The 15,070-nt window shown below is 37.1% G+C and overlaps 2 protein-coding genes and 2 pseudogenes across 6 annotated transcripts; all 4 read left to right on the forward strand.

Moving 5' to 3' along the window:
- On the forward strand, positions 1-9,840 carry LOC149210152 (uncharacterized). Of its 5 annotated transcripts, none has more exons than XR_016252938.1 (3): positions 1-292; positions 5,683-5,745; positions 5,848-6,035. XR_016252938.1 is itself a non-coding variant. In XM_089396646.1 (3 exons), exons 1-3 carry the CDS (start codon positions 227-229, stop codon positions 8,331-8,333), a joined length of 456 nt encoding a protein of 151 aa, XP_089252772.1. In that variant the 5' UTR covers positions 1-226; the 3' UTR covers positions 8,334-9,840. The 5 variants fall into 5 exon arrangements, 2 of the variants coding, with proteins under 2 accessions (XP_089252772.1, XP_089252773.1); XR_016252937.1 differs by lacking the exons at positions 5,683-5,745; positions 5,848-6,035 and adding exons at positions 4,295-4,414; positions 4,612-5,673; XM_089396646.1 differs by lacking the exon at positions 5,848-6,035 and adding an exon at positions 8,007-9,840.
- Positions 322-1,672, forward strand: LOC149210153 (cation/calcium exchanger 4 pseudogene; annotated as a pseudogene).
- Positions 1,676-2,560, forward strand: LOC149210154 (cation/calcium exchanger 4 pseudogene; annotated as a pseudogene).
- Positions 9,841-11,095: 1,255 nt separating the features above from the next.
- Positions 11,096-14,842, forward strand: LOC149210155 (disease resistance protein Roq1-like). The gene is made up of 4 exons (XM_089396645.1): positions 11,096-11,756; positions 11,876-13,001; positions 13,120-13,371; positions 13,490-14,842. The coding sequence occupies exons 1-4, from the start codon at positions 11,152-11,154 to the stop codon at positions 14,579-14,581; spliced, it is 3,075 nt and encodes a 1,024-aa protein (XP_089252771.1). The 5' UTR covers positions 11,096-11,151; the 3' UTR covers positions 14,582-14,842.
- Positions 14,843-15,070: the final 228 nt, after the last annotated feature.

Below are 15,070 nucleotides of genomic sequence, written 5' to 3' on the forward strand. Positions count from 1 at the left end.
TTTGATAGTTCAAGTATTGAGAGATATTGCATTGCAGTTTTGTTTACTGGTTTGGCAAGTATCGAGAGATATAGATAGAGCCACAGAGTGCCAACGGCCTCAAAAGCAACTGGTGTATTGAGGTGATTGAGTGCGCAGTCCGACTGGTCTTTATGAACTTCCCGACAACAATATTTGTTCCAGAATCCACAAAATCAGCGACTGCAAGTTGAATTTAGGTACCCTTATGAACTTTCCGGCAACAATATTTGATCCAGAATCCACAAAATCAGCGACTGCAAGTCGAACTCAGGTACACTTTTGATTGTTTTTTCCGTTTCAGCTTATGCCCATTACCAGAATTTCGCACCCGTATGCATTTTCTGTCTAGACTAAATATTTGTAATCCTTTTACAGAAGTGTTGTTACGGGTTGGGGGCATAGAAATTCCCAAATATTTTCCCTTCTAAGGTTGAATTCCTCAACACGCCTATGGAGAATATGGAAAATCAATGACCCAGATTGTATTAGTCGAGCTGGGGAAATATAATTTGGTTTTTTGAATGAAAATTATGGCAAAACCAGGTTTGGGCAAACTGTGAAAACACTTTCGCATACTGTATAATCTAGGGTTTGCTGTTCTGCTATTTATTTTTCTTTCTGACCGCAAAAACCTTGTGAAATCCCCTCTTTTCCTCGTTGGTGATTCTTCAAAAGCCTCTTTTAGATGGAGCTCGGAGAGATTTGAATCCAACAGTGGCTCAAAATCATCACACAAATGGATATTCAATAGAGATAATTCAGTTTAGGATATAGACCGCAACAGGTTGAGAATTCCTATTCAAAACCCATCATAACCAAGCCTTAATTTTTCAGGAATTTTGGCTAAAAGCCCATCAGATAAATAACAACACCCTGTAATAGAAAACTCGTTAGAAACAGGCCTTGTGGTGCCGAGTGGTTTGGGAACTGTGCAGAATGTTCAGTCTGATTCTTTATGTGCAGGATTGAAAGAATACACAGATATGGAAGCCCACAAGCAGTGCACATCCGGGGGAATTTTTTGAGTACGTATCATTTTTCTACTGCACATGCGATAAGTGGCCCATCTTTGGCTATGTCATCTTAGCTCTCTGGCTCGTCGCGTTATTCTATATGTTGGTTAACACTTGGGCATATTACTTTTGTTGTTCTGTAGAGAAATTGTCCGGGCTTTTGAAGCTACCACCAACAGTGGTCAGAGTGACTCTTCTTCCTCTTAGAAATGGAGCACCTGATCTATTTGCAAGTATTACTGCTTTTATGGGGGCTGATGTTGGTGAGGTGGGACTCAATAGTGTTGTGTGCACAGATTGATCGCGGAAGCTTTATACGAGATGTTCGTTTCTTCCTATTGACCCTTGCTTCACTTTCTCCGATTCTGTTCATTGGAAAGATTAATTTGTGGGGAGCACTGGCTTTTATTTCAATATACATCCTATATGCATTCACTCTCGCAGCAAATGAGTTTATGAGGAAACAAACTCGGAACTTAAAGTGGGATTCAATGACACCAATGTAGTCTTTCCCTGGAAGTACTATTCCTCTCGGTTGTGAAGATGAAGATGATTCCATGTATAGTCCTCTTTTGGATTTAGAGTCAACTACAGGGTTGGCTGCTGGTCATAGACTTTTGGAGACTTCATTGCCTTAGTGGATGTGGGTGTCAAATGTAGCTATTCTCTCAAACCAGGGACTGTCAAAGACAGTAGAAGAGACTAGGTCCCTGTGGGGATGGCGTGAGGACAGTGAAAATTATCAAACGAGGTGTTCTTTATTTGGCTTTCTACAGTGTTTTGTTGAATGGTCATTGACAATACTAAGACAACCGACCCTCCCATAGTGGAAGATGACTGATGGTAAAAAAAGGTTGCAGTTGCATCTGTAACATTGTCACCAATTCTTTTGGCTCTGCTCTGGAATATTCAAGAAGTCAAGCCCTTGGGTATTGGCAAGGTAGCATATGTTGTTGGAGGAATTTTGGCTGTTATATTTGGAACCATTTGATATTTTATAACCAAGACAACACCCTCCACGGGCATTCTTGTTTCCTTGGGTTGTTGGAGGTTTCCTAATGAGTATAGTGTGGTTTTACATCATTGCAACTGAGTTGGTGGCTCTGTTGGTTTCCTTTGGTGTAATTTTTGAGATAAATCCATCAATCTTGGGCTTGACAGTGCTGCCATGGGGAAGGAATTCAATGGGTGATTGGATGAAAAATGTTGCTTTAGCATTGAATGGAGGAGATGGGGTTCAGATTGCAATGTCAGGATGCTATGCAGGACCTATGTTTAATACACTTGTTGGATTGAGAGTGCCTTTGTTGCTAGGATCCTGGTCAAAGCGACCTGCTGCTTATATTGTTCCAAAAGATACTAGTTTGTTTTACACCCTCGGATTTCTTGTCACGAGGCTTCTGTGGGCATTGGTGGTTTTTCCCAGTGTTGCGGGGGAGCGCCGCCCACCCCCCCCTTTGATCCCACTCCCAATCCATGCTCCGGGCGGGAGCGACTCGGGAGCGGGTTGGGAGCGCGCTCCCTAAGAAAATTTTCACTTGCTCCTTGCCTTTTTGGGAGCGTTTTGCCTTTTTTGCAATTTTTTTAATTGTAGTAATGTTCGAAATGCAATTTTTTTTTAAAGAAACAAATAATTTTTGAGTGGGGCAGCTTACTGATCAAGTCTATGTCCCTAGTATTGATATGCTATTCATGGTAATGTTAAATTCTTAAAGTAAAAGGATGAAAATGAAGATTAATGAGTCATTCTTTTATTTAAATTTTTAACATTACCATGAAATGACTCAGGATGTTTGAGAGTGGTTCCAGCCTGGATTTCATATGGAGAAAGTAGAATTTTAGATTTCATTCAAAATCCAGCAGACTTATCAATTTTTCAGCATTTCAGGATTGGGGGATTGCAATGTTTCCATTGAATTTTGTCATGTATTAGGGTATAGAACTGGTATTTAATCAAGAGCACCAATCCTTCTATGTACCTTGATGTTAGTGACATTGGTTGTCGAACTCCTCTATCATGACCCTCCTAAAAATGTACGCATCACTCAAACAAAATCTTGATTTGACATGCTATGCTTTTCTATCTTATGTTAATTCTTAGAGGGCGATAGAGGTAATGACAAAGATACCTCTGGATATTAATGCTTAGAAAGTGATATTAATGACAAAGACCCTGATTTTCCAACAAGACTAAAAAATTAGACATTTCTCGTGGTGGCAAGAGGTCCAAGCATAAGAAATAGATAATAGATTTAATTCTCTTTTCTAGTTTCTAGTAGTTTTTATAACTATTGACTCTTTCATATTTATTATGATATTTTTTTAAACAATATATGACAATTTAAGTTTGAAGTTGGCAATCATAACTCATTAGTAATGAATTATGAATATGATGCTTCATGAAAGTTGAAAGTTGTTTCATTTCATTTCATTTTATAACATTTCATTTCATGTTAGATACTATTTGTTGTAATGGTTACACTTAGCTTACAAGCACAACTTTGGTGATCAATGATGATAAATGTTATATATTGAATTTTGAAAGCTTGAAACTTTAATATTGATGAATCATGAGACTCAATATGTTTTATGTTGCTATGTTACTAACTTGTGGACGTGGTTGATGAAGATTATAACTTCTAGATGATTGTTGTTTTATGGTTCAATCTATGTTTTTTATATCTAATTTATTATTCTACATGTTTTTGTTGACATATATGTACCAAAATATAAAAAATATATATATTATATAAAAAACGCTCCGGGATTTGCTTCCAAACCGAGAGCTTCTGAAAATGTCACTCCCGCTCCCAAGTAACACTAGTTTTTCCAGTGAATGATATGTGCCCGGAGAAGTTGTTGGGAATTATCCTTTTAACTTTATATTCATCATTCCTTCTACTGAGATTGAGCAGTGCTTTTGGGCTTCTTTTGCTTTTAAGTTTATATTAACCTTAGACATGTCCAATCATCAGATTGATAATTTCAGTTCAAGAAAGCATGCCCTATTCATTGTCTCTGTTTCTCTGGGGGTTTGGTGTCCTCACGGTTGCGAGTACTCTCAACCTGGACGCTAATGGCTGGAAGATTGGTCGATATCAATATCTTTCTCTTCGCCACTCAAAATGTCCATATTGGAAATTCCACTTCTCAGATTTCTTTCTCTCACCCAACACGATGTTTCTATGTCAAATCTGGGGTTTTACTCTTCATTATCAGCATCGTCATGGAAATTTTCTCATGGTGTGATTTGGACACAGGGTGATTTGGTTTTACCAGAGAGTTGTCTCTTATGTTTTTGGAGAGGATTCAACACTAGACTTCAATCGGGTCTTGCACTCGGCCTCAAGACGAGGCGATGACCGTTATACTACTACCAGGTATCAAGAAACAACCTCAGAGAGGCCTCGGCTTCACTCACCTTGAGTATCTTTTTGTTTGATGCAGTTCCCAATGGGACGTATCTATCGCCTGCTGAAATCTCATATATCTTGAAATGTCAGAGTGGGAGCAACTATTGTTGTATATTCTGTAGTTTTTTTGGAGTATTTGACTGCAGAGTTTTTGGAGTTGGCAGGAAACGCAAGGAAAGATTTGAAGGTCAATCGTATCACTCCTAGACATTTGTAGCTTGCTATTCAAGGGGATGAAAAACTTGATACTCTGACCAGTTTTCTGCAACTTCCAGGGTGTTATTGTGGCCTCCTCAAGATAGTAACTTGAGTAACACATACCCCTCCCGTTATTGCGCTGATCGTAAGCTAGAACGTGTTATATTCGAAGGAATTGAAGCAAGTCTTGTCCTCACCTTCTATATTCGAAGGAATTGAACAAGTCTTGTCCTCACCTTCTATCACCTACATATTTCAAATCTTAGATTCAAATTCTTATACTTATAAAAGGTCGAGTTTTGTCCTCACCTTCTATCACTTACATATTTCAAATCTTAGCTTCAAATTCTTATACTTATAAAAGGTAGAGTTTTTAGACAGTCCAAAACAAACAACCATCATCTGTCCAAAATAAGAGCCATTTATAGCATTGAGAATGTTCAAGTAACAGAGTTTTAGATCATTTCACCTAAACCATACATATAACAAAAGCAAAAATAAGCGTTATAACATGGCTCAACTAAGCTCAGATATAAAATAGCTTCCTTTTTTCAGATTCACTGAAGCGACTTCAAATATTATTTTCTTTTGTTGTTAAGTACCTTGTGGCGTTCTTTTTACTTTTGATCTGCCTGTGTCCAAAAATTGAGCTATTTATGGTCTCCAGTCTATAAAAACAAAGCTTTAAATCATATCAGCTAAACATGCTTAAATACAAGCAAAAAACAAAAATAGGCATCATAACAGGGTCAACTAGTTCACACAAAAATTATGCCATTTTCAGATTTGCTGAAGCTGTTCTGGTCTAATTACCTTCAGTTATTGGGACAAGACCGTCTCTGGATTCCTGAAGGCAATCTGGTTTAGTACTCTAAATATATGAATATATTCAATATTGAATCTTGTGCTTGGTAAGTTATGTCCACCACTTTGCATTAAAATTTTGATGTTTGATGTGTGATCCCATTTTATGATATTTAATAGGCAAGTAAAGGATGAACAGGGTTGATAGTAATGTGCATATCTTGTATAAATAGGTACCCCTATTGAGGAGGCATTACAGTTGTATGGAGACCACAAAAGCCATGTCAATAAAAGAGGTATCCTGCATGCACCATTGCTGAGAGTATCATGACCGACTTTACATTATGAGATTTTATGACTTAAACTACTATTTGTATTATATAACTATTGGAATCCAGTGGCGCTGTGTTGGGTACTGAAGTAAGACACTCGTTTCTTGCGGTGAGAGTACGACTCTTGCCAAGGTCCATCTAAGTCCAATAAAATGTTGAGAATTGCAAAGGATACACTTGTATTATACTCTTTATTCTAAACTTGTGAAGTTTGTCATCCAAGAAATGTGAGAGGTTTCTTTTTTCTCTTTTTAGTATTTTGATTCATACTTTCATCTGAAAAGGGATATCCACCTAGAGAAGCTTTAATAGATGTATACAATTTTCTAGGTATAAGTATACAACATTCCAATAGATAATATTTATATTGGACATTCAATCTTATGTAAAACAGGTATTGCATTTAAAATTTGTCTTTTACAAGGCAGTTAAAACCATCTAGCTTGTCTTGTCATGGCTTCCACAATTGTCAAACAATTTCGTTTCCAATTTGAGTTTAAAAGGTCTATTCTATCAACAAGCTACCAAAGACCAATGTTCTTTTTTTGTTAGTAATTTCCACTGCAATATTGGAAATTGTTTCAAATTTTAACAGATATTGTTTGTTAATCAATTCTTACAAGATTTTATTTTTATATCACGCGAGCGATGGTATCACTTTAACCAAAGAATTTGAAAGAAACATTGCTCTTCTGTATTGAGGTCGAATCATCTATTATGAGATTTTCTTTGGATATCACCAGCCATAGTAACAATTTAACCAAAAAATTTGAAAGAAATATTGTTTTTCCATAAATTTGTAGGTGGGAGCCCTACGGTCATACATGATGCCCAATCCCTATTATAGTTTTTTCAAGGAGGAAATAACATTTTACCACCAAAATAGGTTTCTATTTATCTTTTTATAATCATAGTGATATTTAACCTCAATTCTTCCTTTGCCTCGTTCTTTTTGTTTCTTTTTCTCCCTTCAAATGGAATTTCAATTTTTCTAATATTTTGTATATTTGTGTTGCGGTATATTTACATTTTTTCATTATGGGAATTTTGAGGTCTAAAATGAGCCTCCTAGGGAAATTATAAAATAATAATGGAAATAATAAAATAAGATTAAATTACATCATCAAATTTTAAAGGGAAAAAATAAAAACTATTTTTTCAACTCGTATTTTCAACTTATCTCTTAATAGATTCATTCAAATTTCGAGTGGAAATATTCGTTGGATGCAGAATTTGATTCCTCGTCCAAGGAGTACTCATGTTGCATACTTTCGATGGACCCTACTACACGAAAAATGAGAAATACATGAAAAACGTGATTGCAATCATGTTTTTTCATATATTTCTCATTTTTCGTGTAACATGCTTTCATCAAAAGTATGCAGCATGGGTATTCCTTGGATGAAGAATTAAATTTTGCATCCAACGAGTACTCCCACTCGAAATTTGAGTAAAACCTTAAGATCAGTTGTAAATATGAGTTGAATAAATAGTTTTATTATTTTATTATTTTTTAATCTTTTTACTTTTTTACTCAAAAAATGGCGAATCATCCCCGATGGTTGACATTATCATTTTGATTCTTATTGGTTCTTATAAAGTTTCTTTTGGTTGTACATTTTTCTTAAGAGGCCCATTTTAGACTTCAAAATTCCCTTAACGTATACATATCTTGAAAAGAACAAACACTTTTAAATCTTAGACATCAAATCTAATTGTTGGCCGAGGAATTGAAGATATTCAATGTTCTTTTAAAGTGATTTGTTATCTTTTAAAAGTTTAGATGGTTCAAACCGAAGGCTAGCAGTAGCAGAAATACTCTAGTCTTAACGATTTTCAATTTCAGGTTTCCGTTTACTCAATTTGAGAAAAGCTAAAGTATTTGTAACACATCCTACCACTTGATTAATAGACGAGGGTCGGAGATGCTGTGAATATCGATTAATATGCCTTACTATTTTTGAAAAGTAGATATTTTGCATGTATTATATGTAGCCATAAGTGTTGTCATAAAGAAGGCTCACGAATTGTCATCACTGGGCCTACGGAAAACAAAACCCTAGAACAAAACAAGAATAGGACCATCTACCAGTGATGTTTGCATGAAATTCTTTTGAGTGTATACAATGCCAAAAATGCTCAAGTTTTGTCCATTTATGCTTTTTGGGAGTCTAGCCTCGCTGTAAGTTTCCAACTGATTCACTGGATATTTTTTCATGCTGCAGAAACCAGGGCAACTTTATCAACCAACAGTAAACTTGGTTCGTAGATTACTTTCCTTTGTAGATTTTGATGACGTGAGGGACATGATACTCCCAGCGTATTATGAAAATACCGATTTCAACACTATGGGTGTAGTCCCTTATACTGAAAATATGTCCTCATTCTCTACTTTTACTAGCCATTGCAGGACTTCTGATTATATTCCTACAATGATGGTGGATTGGTCATTTATTGATCCCAAATGGTATAGTGAATATCATGGGAATTATCTTGGCCTTCAATGCATTAAATGCCACATGATCAATGCTTTAATGGGTCGACTGGAATGAGTGAATTACACTCAATAAGATATCTGCATCAAATCCAGACTGAAGATTATCAGAATGTTCTAGTGTTTTATATAAGAAATTATGGGCCTTCAAACATGGAGAAAGCTTCAATGGAAGATGCTAAATCTTGGCTTCTTGAATTTCTTAGGAAAGAGCGTGGAAGAAAAGGGTATCTTATTTCTGTTATTTATTAAGAATTCAACAAGGTCGCTAGTAAAGTTTTAAATCTCAATTATTTGGGGTTTCCTAAACTAGCAAAAGTTGAAGAATTTAGGGACGTGATGTTGGTAAATAGGGTGTCACCCAGTGAGGTTTTATATTCCCTGTAGAAACAAAACATTAAAATGAAACTATAAAATCTTTTTGAATCTTCTATTCATTCGACGTTCCTTTACACCTCTTGGTGTAATTGCTAGTTACTCGTGATTTGAAGTTGACCATTTTGAAAGTTATGTCATGAACAACTTTTAAAACAAATATGTGATGTTGGTAAGAGGGTGTCACCTAGTGAGGTTTTATATTCCCTGTAGAAACAAAACATTAGAATGAAACAATAAAATCTTTTTGAATCTTCTATTCTTTCGGCGTTTCTTTGCCCCTCTCAGTGCAATTGCTAGTTACTTGTGATTTGAAGTTGATCGTTTTGAAAGTTATGTCATGAACAACTTTTAAAACAAATAAAATAGTTCCTTGCTCGATGTCTCTATGTCGCCAAGGGGGTTTTTAACGCTAAAGTCACATGTTAAGAATAATTTTTGAAACAAAAAACACAAAATGAAATGTTGGGTGGCATGTATGAATCGGTGGCAAGTGGTATTCAATGAAATCAAATCAAAGAAAAAGGTTAGTCTTTTCAAGTAAAATTGAAAGAAAAGGAATATTTTTTTTTCCAAGTGAATGGACGATGAAACACACTAAACATGTGATGTGGGGCCATGTTGTTGGCTAAACTAACTACCAAGTAGTGAAGGTACCGACGACGAAAATGCCACACACTTTGGGCTTCGTTACCCACTAAAATAATGAAATTTAATTAAAATTTTGTTAAGGCCCCCCTCATTTTATGTAAAGGATCGACAATCACATCAATTCCAATACTATTGGGCAGAGCAGTAACATAACATTACCAGTGTTAAAGCTCCCCCAAAATATGCAAAGGACCCCATTCTCCTGCACATGCTCCATCCTTCGCACAGTGAAAGGTCCAGACAAGGAAACATAACAATGCTAGCGTTAGAGCACCCTCACAATATCCAAATGACCCTTGTTTTCCTGCACAGCGAAAACTTTGCACAAGGAAACATAATAATATTAATATTAATTGGAGATTTGTTTAGGCCCCTTTCCTCTCCGTTGCCTATGCAAAGGATGGATGTGCAACTGCATCAATTCTAACATCATTAGGCAAATCACTAACATCCCAGTGTTAGTATTAGAGCACTCACCAACAGATTGACCACTAAAAAAATTAGTTTTATTTTTATTTTAAAATGAGTTGTCAAATACAAACAAATGCAAAAAATAAAACACCCTCCACTAAAAAATTGTGCCCTAGAAATTAGAAAACTATTTTTTGAATTTATGCAAAAAAAAATAAAAATATATATATAATTAAACCAATAAAAACAACTATTTTTTGAATTTATGCAAAAATAAATATATATATATATATATATATAAACAAATGCTATATATAAAAAATTAAACAAATAAAAACAAATGCTATAATTCTACCAAAAACAATAAAATACATTATTGTACGATGTTTATAATTCTACCAACAACAATAAAATAGATTATTGTACGATGTTTCTCTAAAATAGATTATTGTACGATGTTTCTATGGTTGGTGTTGGATGAGTTTTTAAATCATTTTTCACAAAGAAAACACAAAACGAAACTAAATTGTAACTTAGAAGTTGGGTGGCATGTAAGAATCCGTCGCAACTTTGTTTTCAATGAAAAATTAAAATCAATTTTATTAAATGAAAAATCAAAATAGTTTAACTAGCCCGAAGAATTGTTCGGAAAGTTATGGAAATTTCGGTCTTGAAAATTTTAGGTGTCTTAGACGTTTTTGATGGCGCTGAATCTATTTTTACCATCAAAAACACTATTCAAATCCTGCCTCTATAAGATTTTTTGAAATTTTTTCACGTAGCTGCTAAATCTATTTCTACTATCAAAAACATGATTTTTGAAATTTTTTCGTCTGGATTCCAGCTAAAATCCATTTCTACTATCAAAAACACAATTTTTGAAAATTTTCCCCTGAATTCCAGCCAATCCCATCAATTCCTCAACTTCCATAGACAACTCCTTTTTAAAAGCGAAAAGCCAATCCCAGCAATTCCTCAACTTCCGTAGACAACTCCTTTTTAAAAGCGAAATGGATTTATGGAACAGACAAAGGCCATGTCCTTGGCTAAGTTGGCTAAACCAACTTAAATGAGTCATATTTTTTTAAAGCAAAATGGACGGATGAAACAGACAAACACGTGATGTGGGGCCTGTCGTTGGCTAAACCAACTAGTGAAAGATGGTACAGAGGACGAAAATGCCACACGCTTTGGGCTCCATTAACCACTAAAACCATTAAATTTTATCTGATAGTTAAATAAACAATAATAGACAAATGGCTAGATAAGTAATTGTAATTGTGTCCATGATTTTGATAGTTCATTGCAGTTTTGTTTGCTCGTTTGGCAAGTATTGAGAGATATTGAATTGCAGTTTTGTTTACTGGTTTGGCAGGTATTGAGAGATAGAAATAGAGCTACACAGTGCCAACGGCCTCAGAAGCAACTGGTGTATTGAGATGATTGATTGCGCATTCCCCATCTTTTCTGTTCTGCATCCCATGGCATCTTCGTCCAAATCAGCATCCACCTCCGCCTCCACCTCCACAGCGGATGGCAACACCTACTACGCGTTCGATGTGTTCCTCAATCACAGAGGCTCTGATGGTAAAACGTTTGCCAGTCATCTTTACGATCGCCTCACGGATCATCGATTGCGAGTCTTCCTGGACACGGAAGAAATGGAGAAGGGAGACGAATTAACACCTCAGATAAACGGTGCTATTAGAGCTTCCTCACTTAATATAGCTATTTTTTCTCCCCAATATTGCCAATCAAGCTGGTGTCTGAACGAGCTGCTGCTCATGCTGGAGTGCAAGGGGACGGAGGAGAAGAAGGGTTCAACTATTCTTCCCATATTCTTCCATGTCGAGCCTTCAGTACTTAGATGGACGGAGGGACAAAAGGGAGTGTATGGTGAAGCCCTGAGGTCGCTCCAAAAAAAGAGAAATAGAGATGGTCAACTACGATACAAGCCAGAAATCATTGGAGAATGGAAGAAGGCTCTCCATGACGTAGCAGAAATTAGCGGTTACGAATTGGATGGGAAGTCGTCGTATAATGGGTTAGGACTCATCTCTCCCTCTTCCTTTGTGATCGTTTTTTCCATTAGTCTCATTCATATAGGTATGTCATGCTTTATCTACATTTCTTACTAGTAAGTTTATTTTTGATATTATTCAGTGATGAGAGCAAGCTGCTGAAAGATGTCGTCGAACAAGTGCTGAAATTAGTTCCAAAACCGCCCCTGTATGTCTCCATATATCCGACTGGATTGGAAGAGAAAGTTAAAGATTTTGAAGAAAGATTACAGCAGCATGAAAGTGGGAAGGTTAAGGTTGTAGGAATTGTCGGACTCGGGGGGATTGGTAAAACGACCCTCGCAAAAGAGTTCTATAACCGCAAGAATAAAGAGTACCGTCGTTTCAGCTTTTTATTTCATGTCAGAGAAAACGACTCTAGAGGAGAACTGAAGAAATTGCAGAGACAACTTATTAAGGAGTTGAGTGGGAAGGATACGGAAATAAACAGCACTGACCAAGGTTTCCCTCTTCTTGAAAAACATCTCCCACATTGGCACGCTCTTATCATTTTAGATGATGTGGATGATGTAGAGCAGCTGCGCGCATTGCTTCCGATTTTACCAGCGAAGGATAGCTTGATTCTAGTTACATCCCGCGATAAAACGGTACTTAAAAATTGGGAATTAATTGAAGATCCATTTATTTACACTCTCGAAGGCCCCAGTCCTCAACACTCCGTAGAGCTCTTCTGCCGGCACGCCTTCCGTCTACCTGCTCCTCCTGATGCAGCATTTGAGCACCTGGTAAATAAGTTTGTGGATGCCTGCGGTAAATTGCCATTATCTCTTAGTGTCATCGGGGCGCTTCTTCGTGGGAAGAATCCTAAGCACTGGGAAGAGCTATTGCATAAAATCCGTAAAACTCTTCCCACGCAGATACAAAAGATCCTGGAAATTAGCTACGAGAGTCTGGATGATGAGGAAAAGAAGATATTCTTAGACGTTGCCTGTTTCTTCGTAGGAGAAGAGAAGGATACAGCCATGATGATATGGGAGGCATCGGGGTGGGCAGCATCGCTGGGTCTGGAGACTCTACGGAACAAGCACCTCGTGGAGGTGGAGGTGGACGCGGTTTTGAAGGAGGTCCGAAAGAGATATAGAAAATGTATGGTGGAATGCATAAGAATGCATGACCAGCTCAGAGACATGGGCAGATATCTGGCGGACAAAGAACCTTCGCTTCGTCGTATTTGGAGCGTAACTGAAAGCCTTTCGGACCTGTCGCCTGTACGTATTGAAGTTTTAGACCGACTTTCAAAATAGTGTTGTGATCTGTCAAATTTTGAATTCCTAAACTTTGCAAAATGTCAATATTATTTCTTACAGTCTCCCGATAACAATTTAGGTGGGAGGAATAGGAGATTCCGCCGAACGCGATCGTCGAGTCTCTGAGCTGAGGTGGAGGGCGCCTACCTATTTTCGGGGAACGTCTTGTGTGGAAGGCGTATTCAACGTTGAGCAGCCACCGCAACTTATATTGCTCCGTTGCTATGACTGTCCGGACTCCTCCCTTCCTCCAAATATTTCAACAAAGAATTTAAGAGTTTTACATATAGAGGGAAGCAATCTGGAAACACTGTGGCATCTTGAATCTCAGGTAGGTAGTCATGTAATTGATTGGCGAAAGGTTGTTTTTATTTTCCTTTATTATTCAAATTTCTTTGCTGTTTTAACATACCACGATGCACGAAGTTGAAATAGAGGAAGCATTGCAGGCACCTCGGGAGCTGAGGGAGTTGCACATCGCTGGTTCTAGGCTACCAAAGATTCCACAGTCCATAGGGCAGCTGCGACGCCTCGAGAAGGTTGTCCTCAAGAGTGAGAAGGATATAGTGTCGTTCGAGACTTTGCCCGATGAATTCTGTCAGCTGCAGTCTTTGAAACACTTGGAATTACACGAGGAAGGTTTGAAGGCATTGCCAGAGTCTTTTGGGGACTTGAGCAGCCTCCAACGTCTTAATTTAAGCGGGTGCACATGTTTGGAAGAGCTCCCAGATTCCTTTGGGAATCTAACCAATCTCCAGGATATTGACTTGTCTTGGTGCCGGAACTTGGAGACTCTCCCAAATACTTTCGGAAATTTAATACAACTTAAATTTTTGAGTTTGGTACAGTGTGGGCGTTTGACCATACCAAGCGAAGCTCTGGGGAACATCACCACACTTGAACACTTAGATCTTGCACCCTGCTTGCCAGAATTGCCTCCCCAACTTACATCTCAACGGTTCTTGGAAAAATTGTATTTGTCATGTTCAGAATTGCCAGAAGCTATCGGAAACCTAAGTAATTTGAAAATTCTGTTCATAAGCAGCTCTCAATTGGAAATGCTGCCACCTTCGTTCGGTGATCTAAGGAGCTTGGAGGAGTTGGAGTTCCAGTGTTGCCCCTTCAAATGTTTCCCTAAACCTATTATTATGCTGACTCAGTTGAAAAAGTTAGCACTCAGATTTATGGATCTTAAACGGTTAAAGATAACAGAATGGCTCTCTGGATTACCAACAACACTTGAAACATTAGAGATTTGGGGGTGCGAAGAAATGGAGGAGCTGTCAGGTCTGGAAAGATTGGAATCTTTGGAGGATTTGCAGATAGGTAGATGTGATGGGCTGAAGCGCATACACGGGTTGGCACAGCTGACAAAGCTTCAAACGCTGGACGTTCAAAGTAACGAAGATTTAGAAGAGCTGCCCGGCATTGAGGGTTCCCAGTCTTTGAAGGAGGTTAATGCCCATTATTGTCCCAAACTGAAGCGGGAATATGAGAGTTCACATAGAACTTGTAGATATTTTTTCGAGTGGCCCACATAAATATTGTAGACTTAAAATCCAATTTGTTAGGCTTATTTACAAAAGTTGTATTTGGTTCTTATTTATCAAAGCAATCTGTTTGTGTACCACGTATGATGACGTTTTAATCAATTTAATGTTTTGATCATATATATATATACTTGTCCGCATTATTATTTCCAATATAATCATATCCTCCGGGTGCTTTATCTTTCCCCGAATCCACACCTGTCCTCACAACAAACCTCTTATATCTATTTTCACTATGATGAAAATTGTGAATTGTGATAGCATGCCAGCGACCATCTATTTGGTTTGTGTCAAGTTTAGTCTCAACCGGTTTTAAATGCAAATTTTTTGATGTAAAGAGAAAAGTGTCTTGTTAAAATTATATAGTAGAATTTTTATCATTATTATTAAACCAACTAATGTAGCTTATTATAAAAGAATTATTCACACGAAAATTTTAAAATTTAATTGTAAGACCATTTTTTTAATAGAAATTTAAAT

Source organism: Pinus tabuliformis, chromosome 1_2 (assembly GCF_031772625.1).
Source record: "Pinus tabuliformis cultivar Carrire ecotype Pingquan chromosome 1_2, CPIR1, whole genome shotgun sequence".
Lineage (NCBI taxonomy): Eukaryota > Viridiplantae > Streptophyta > Pinopsida > Pinales > Pinaceae > Pinus > Pinus tabuliformis.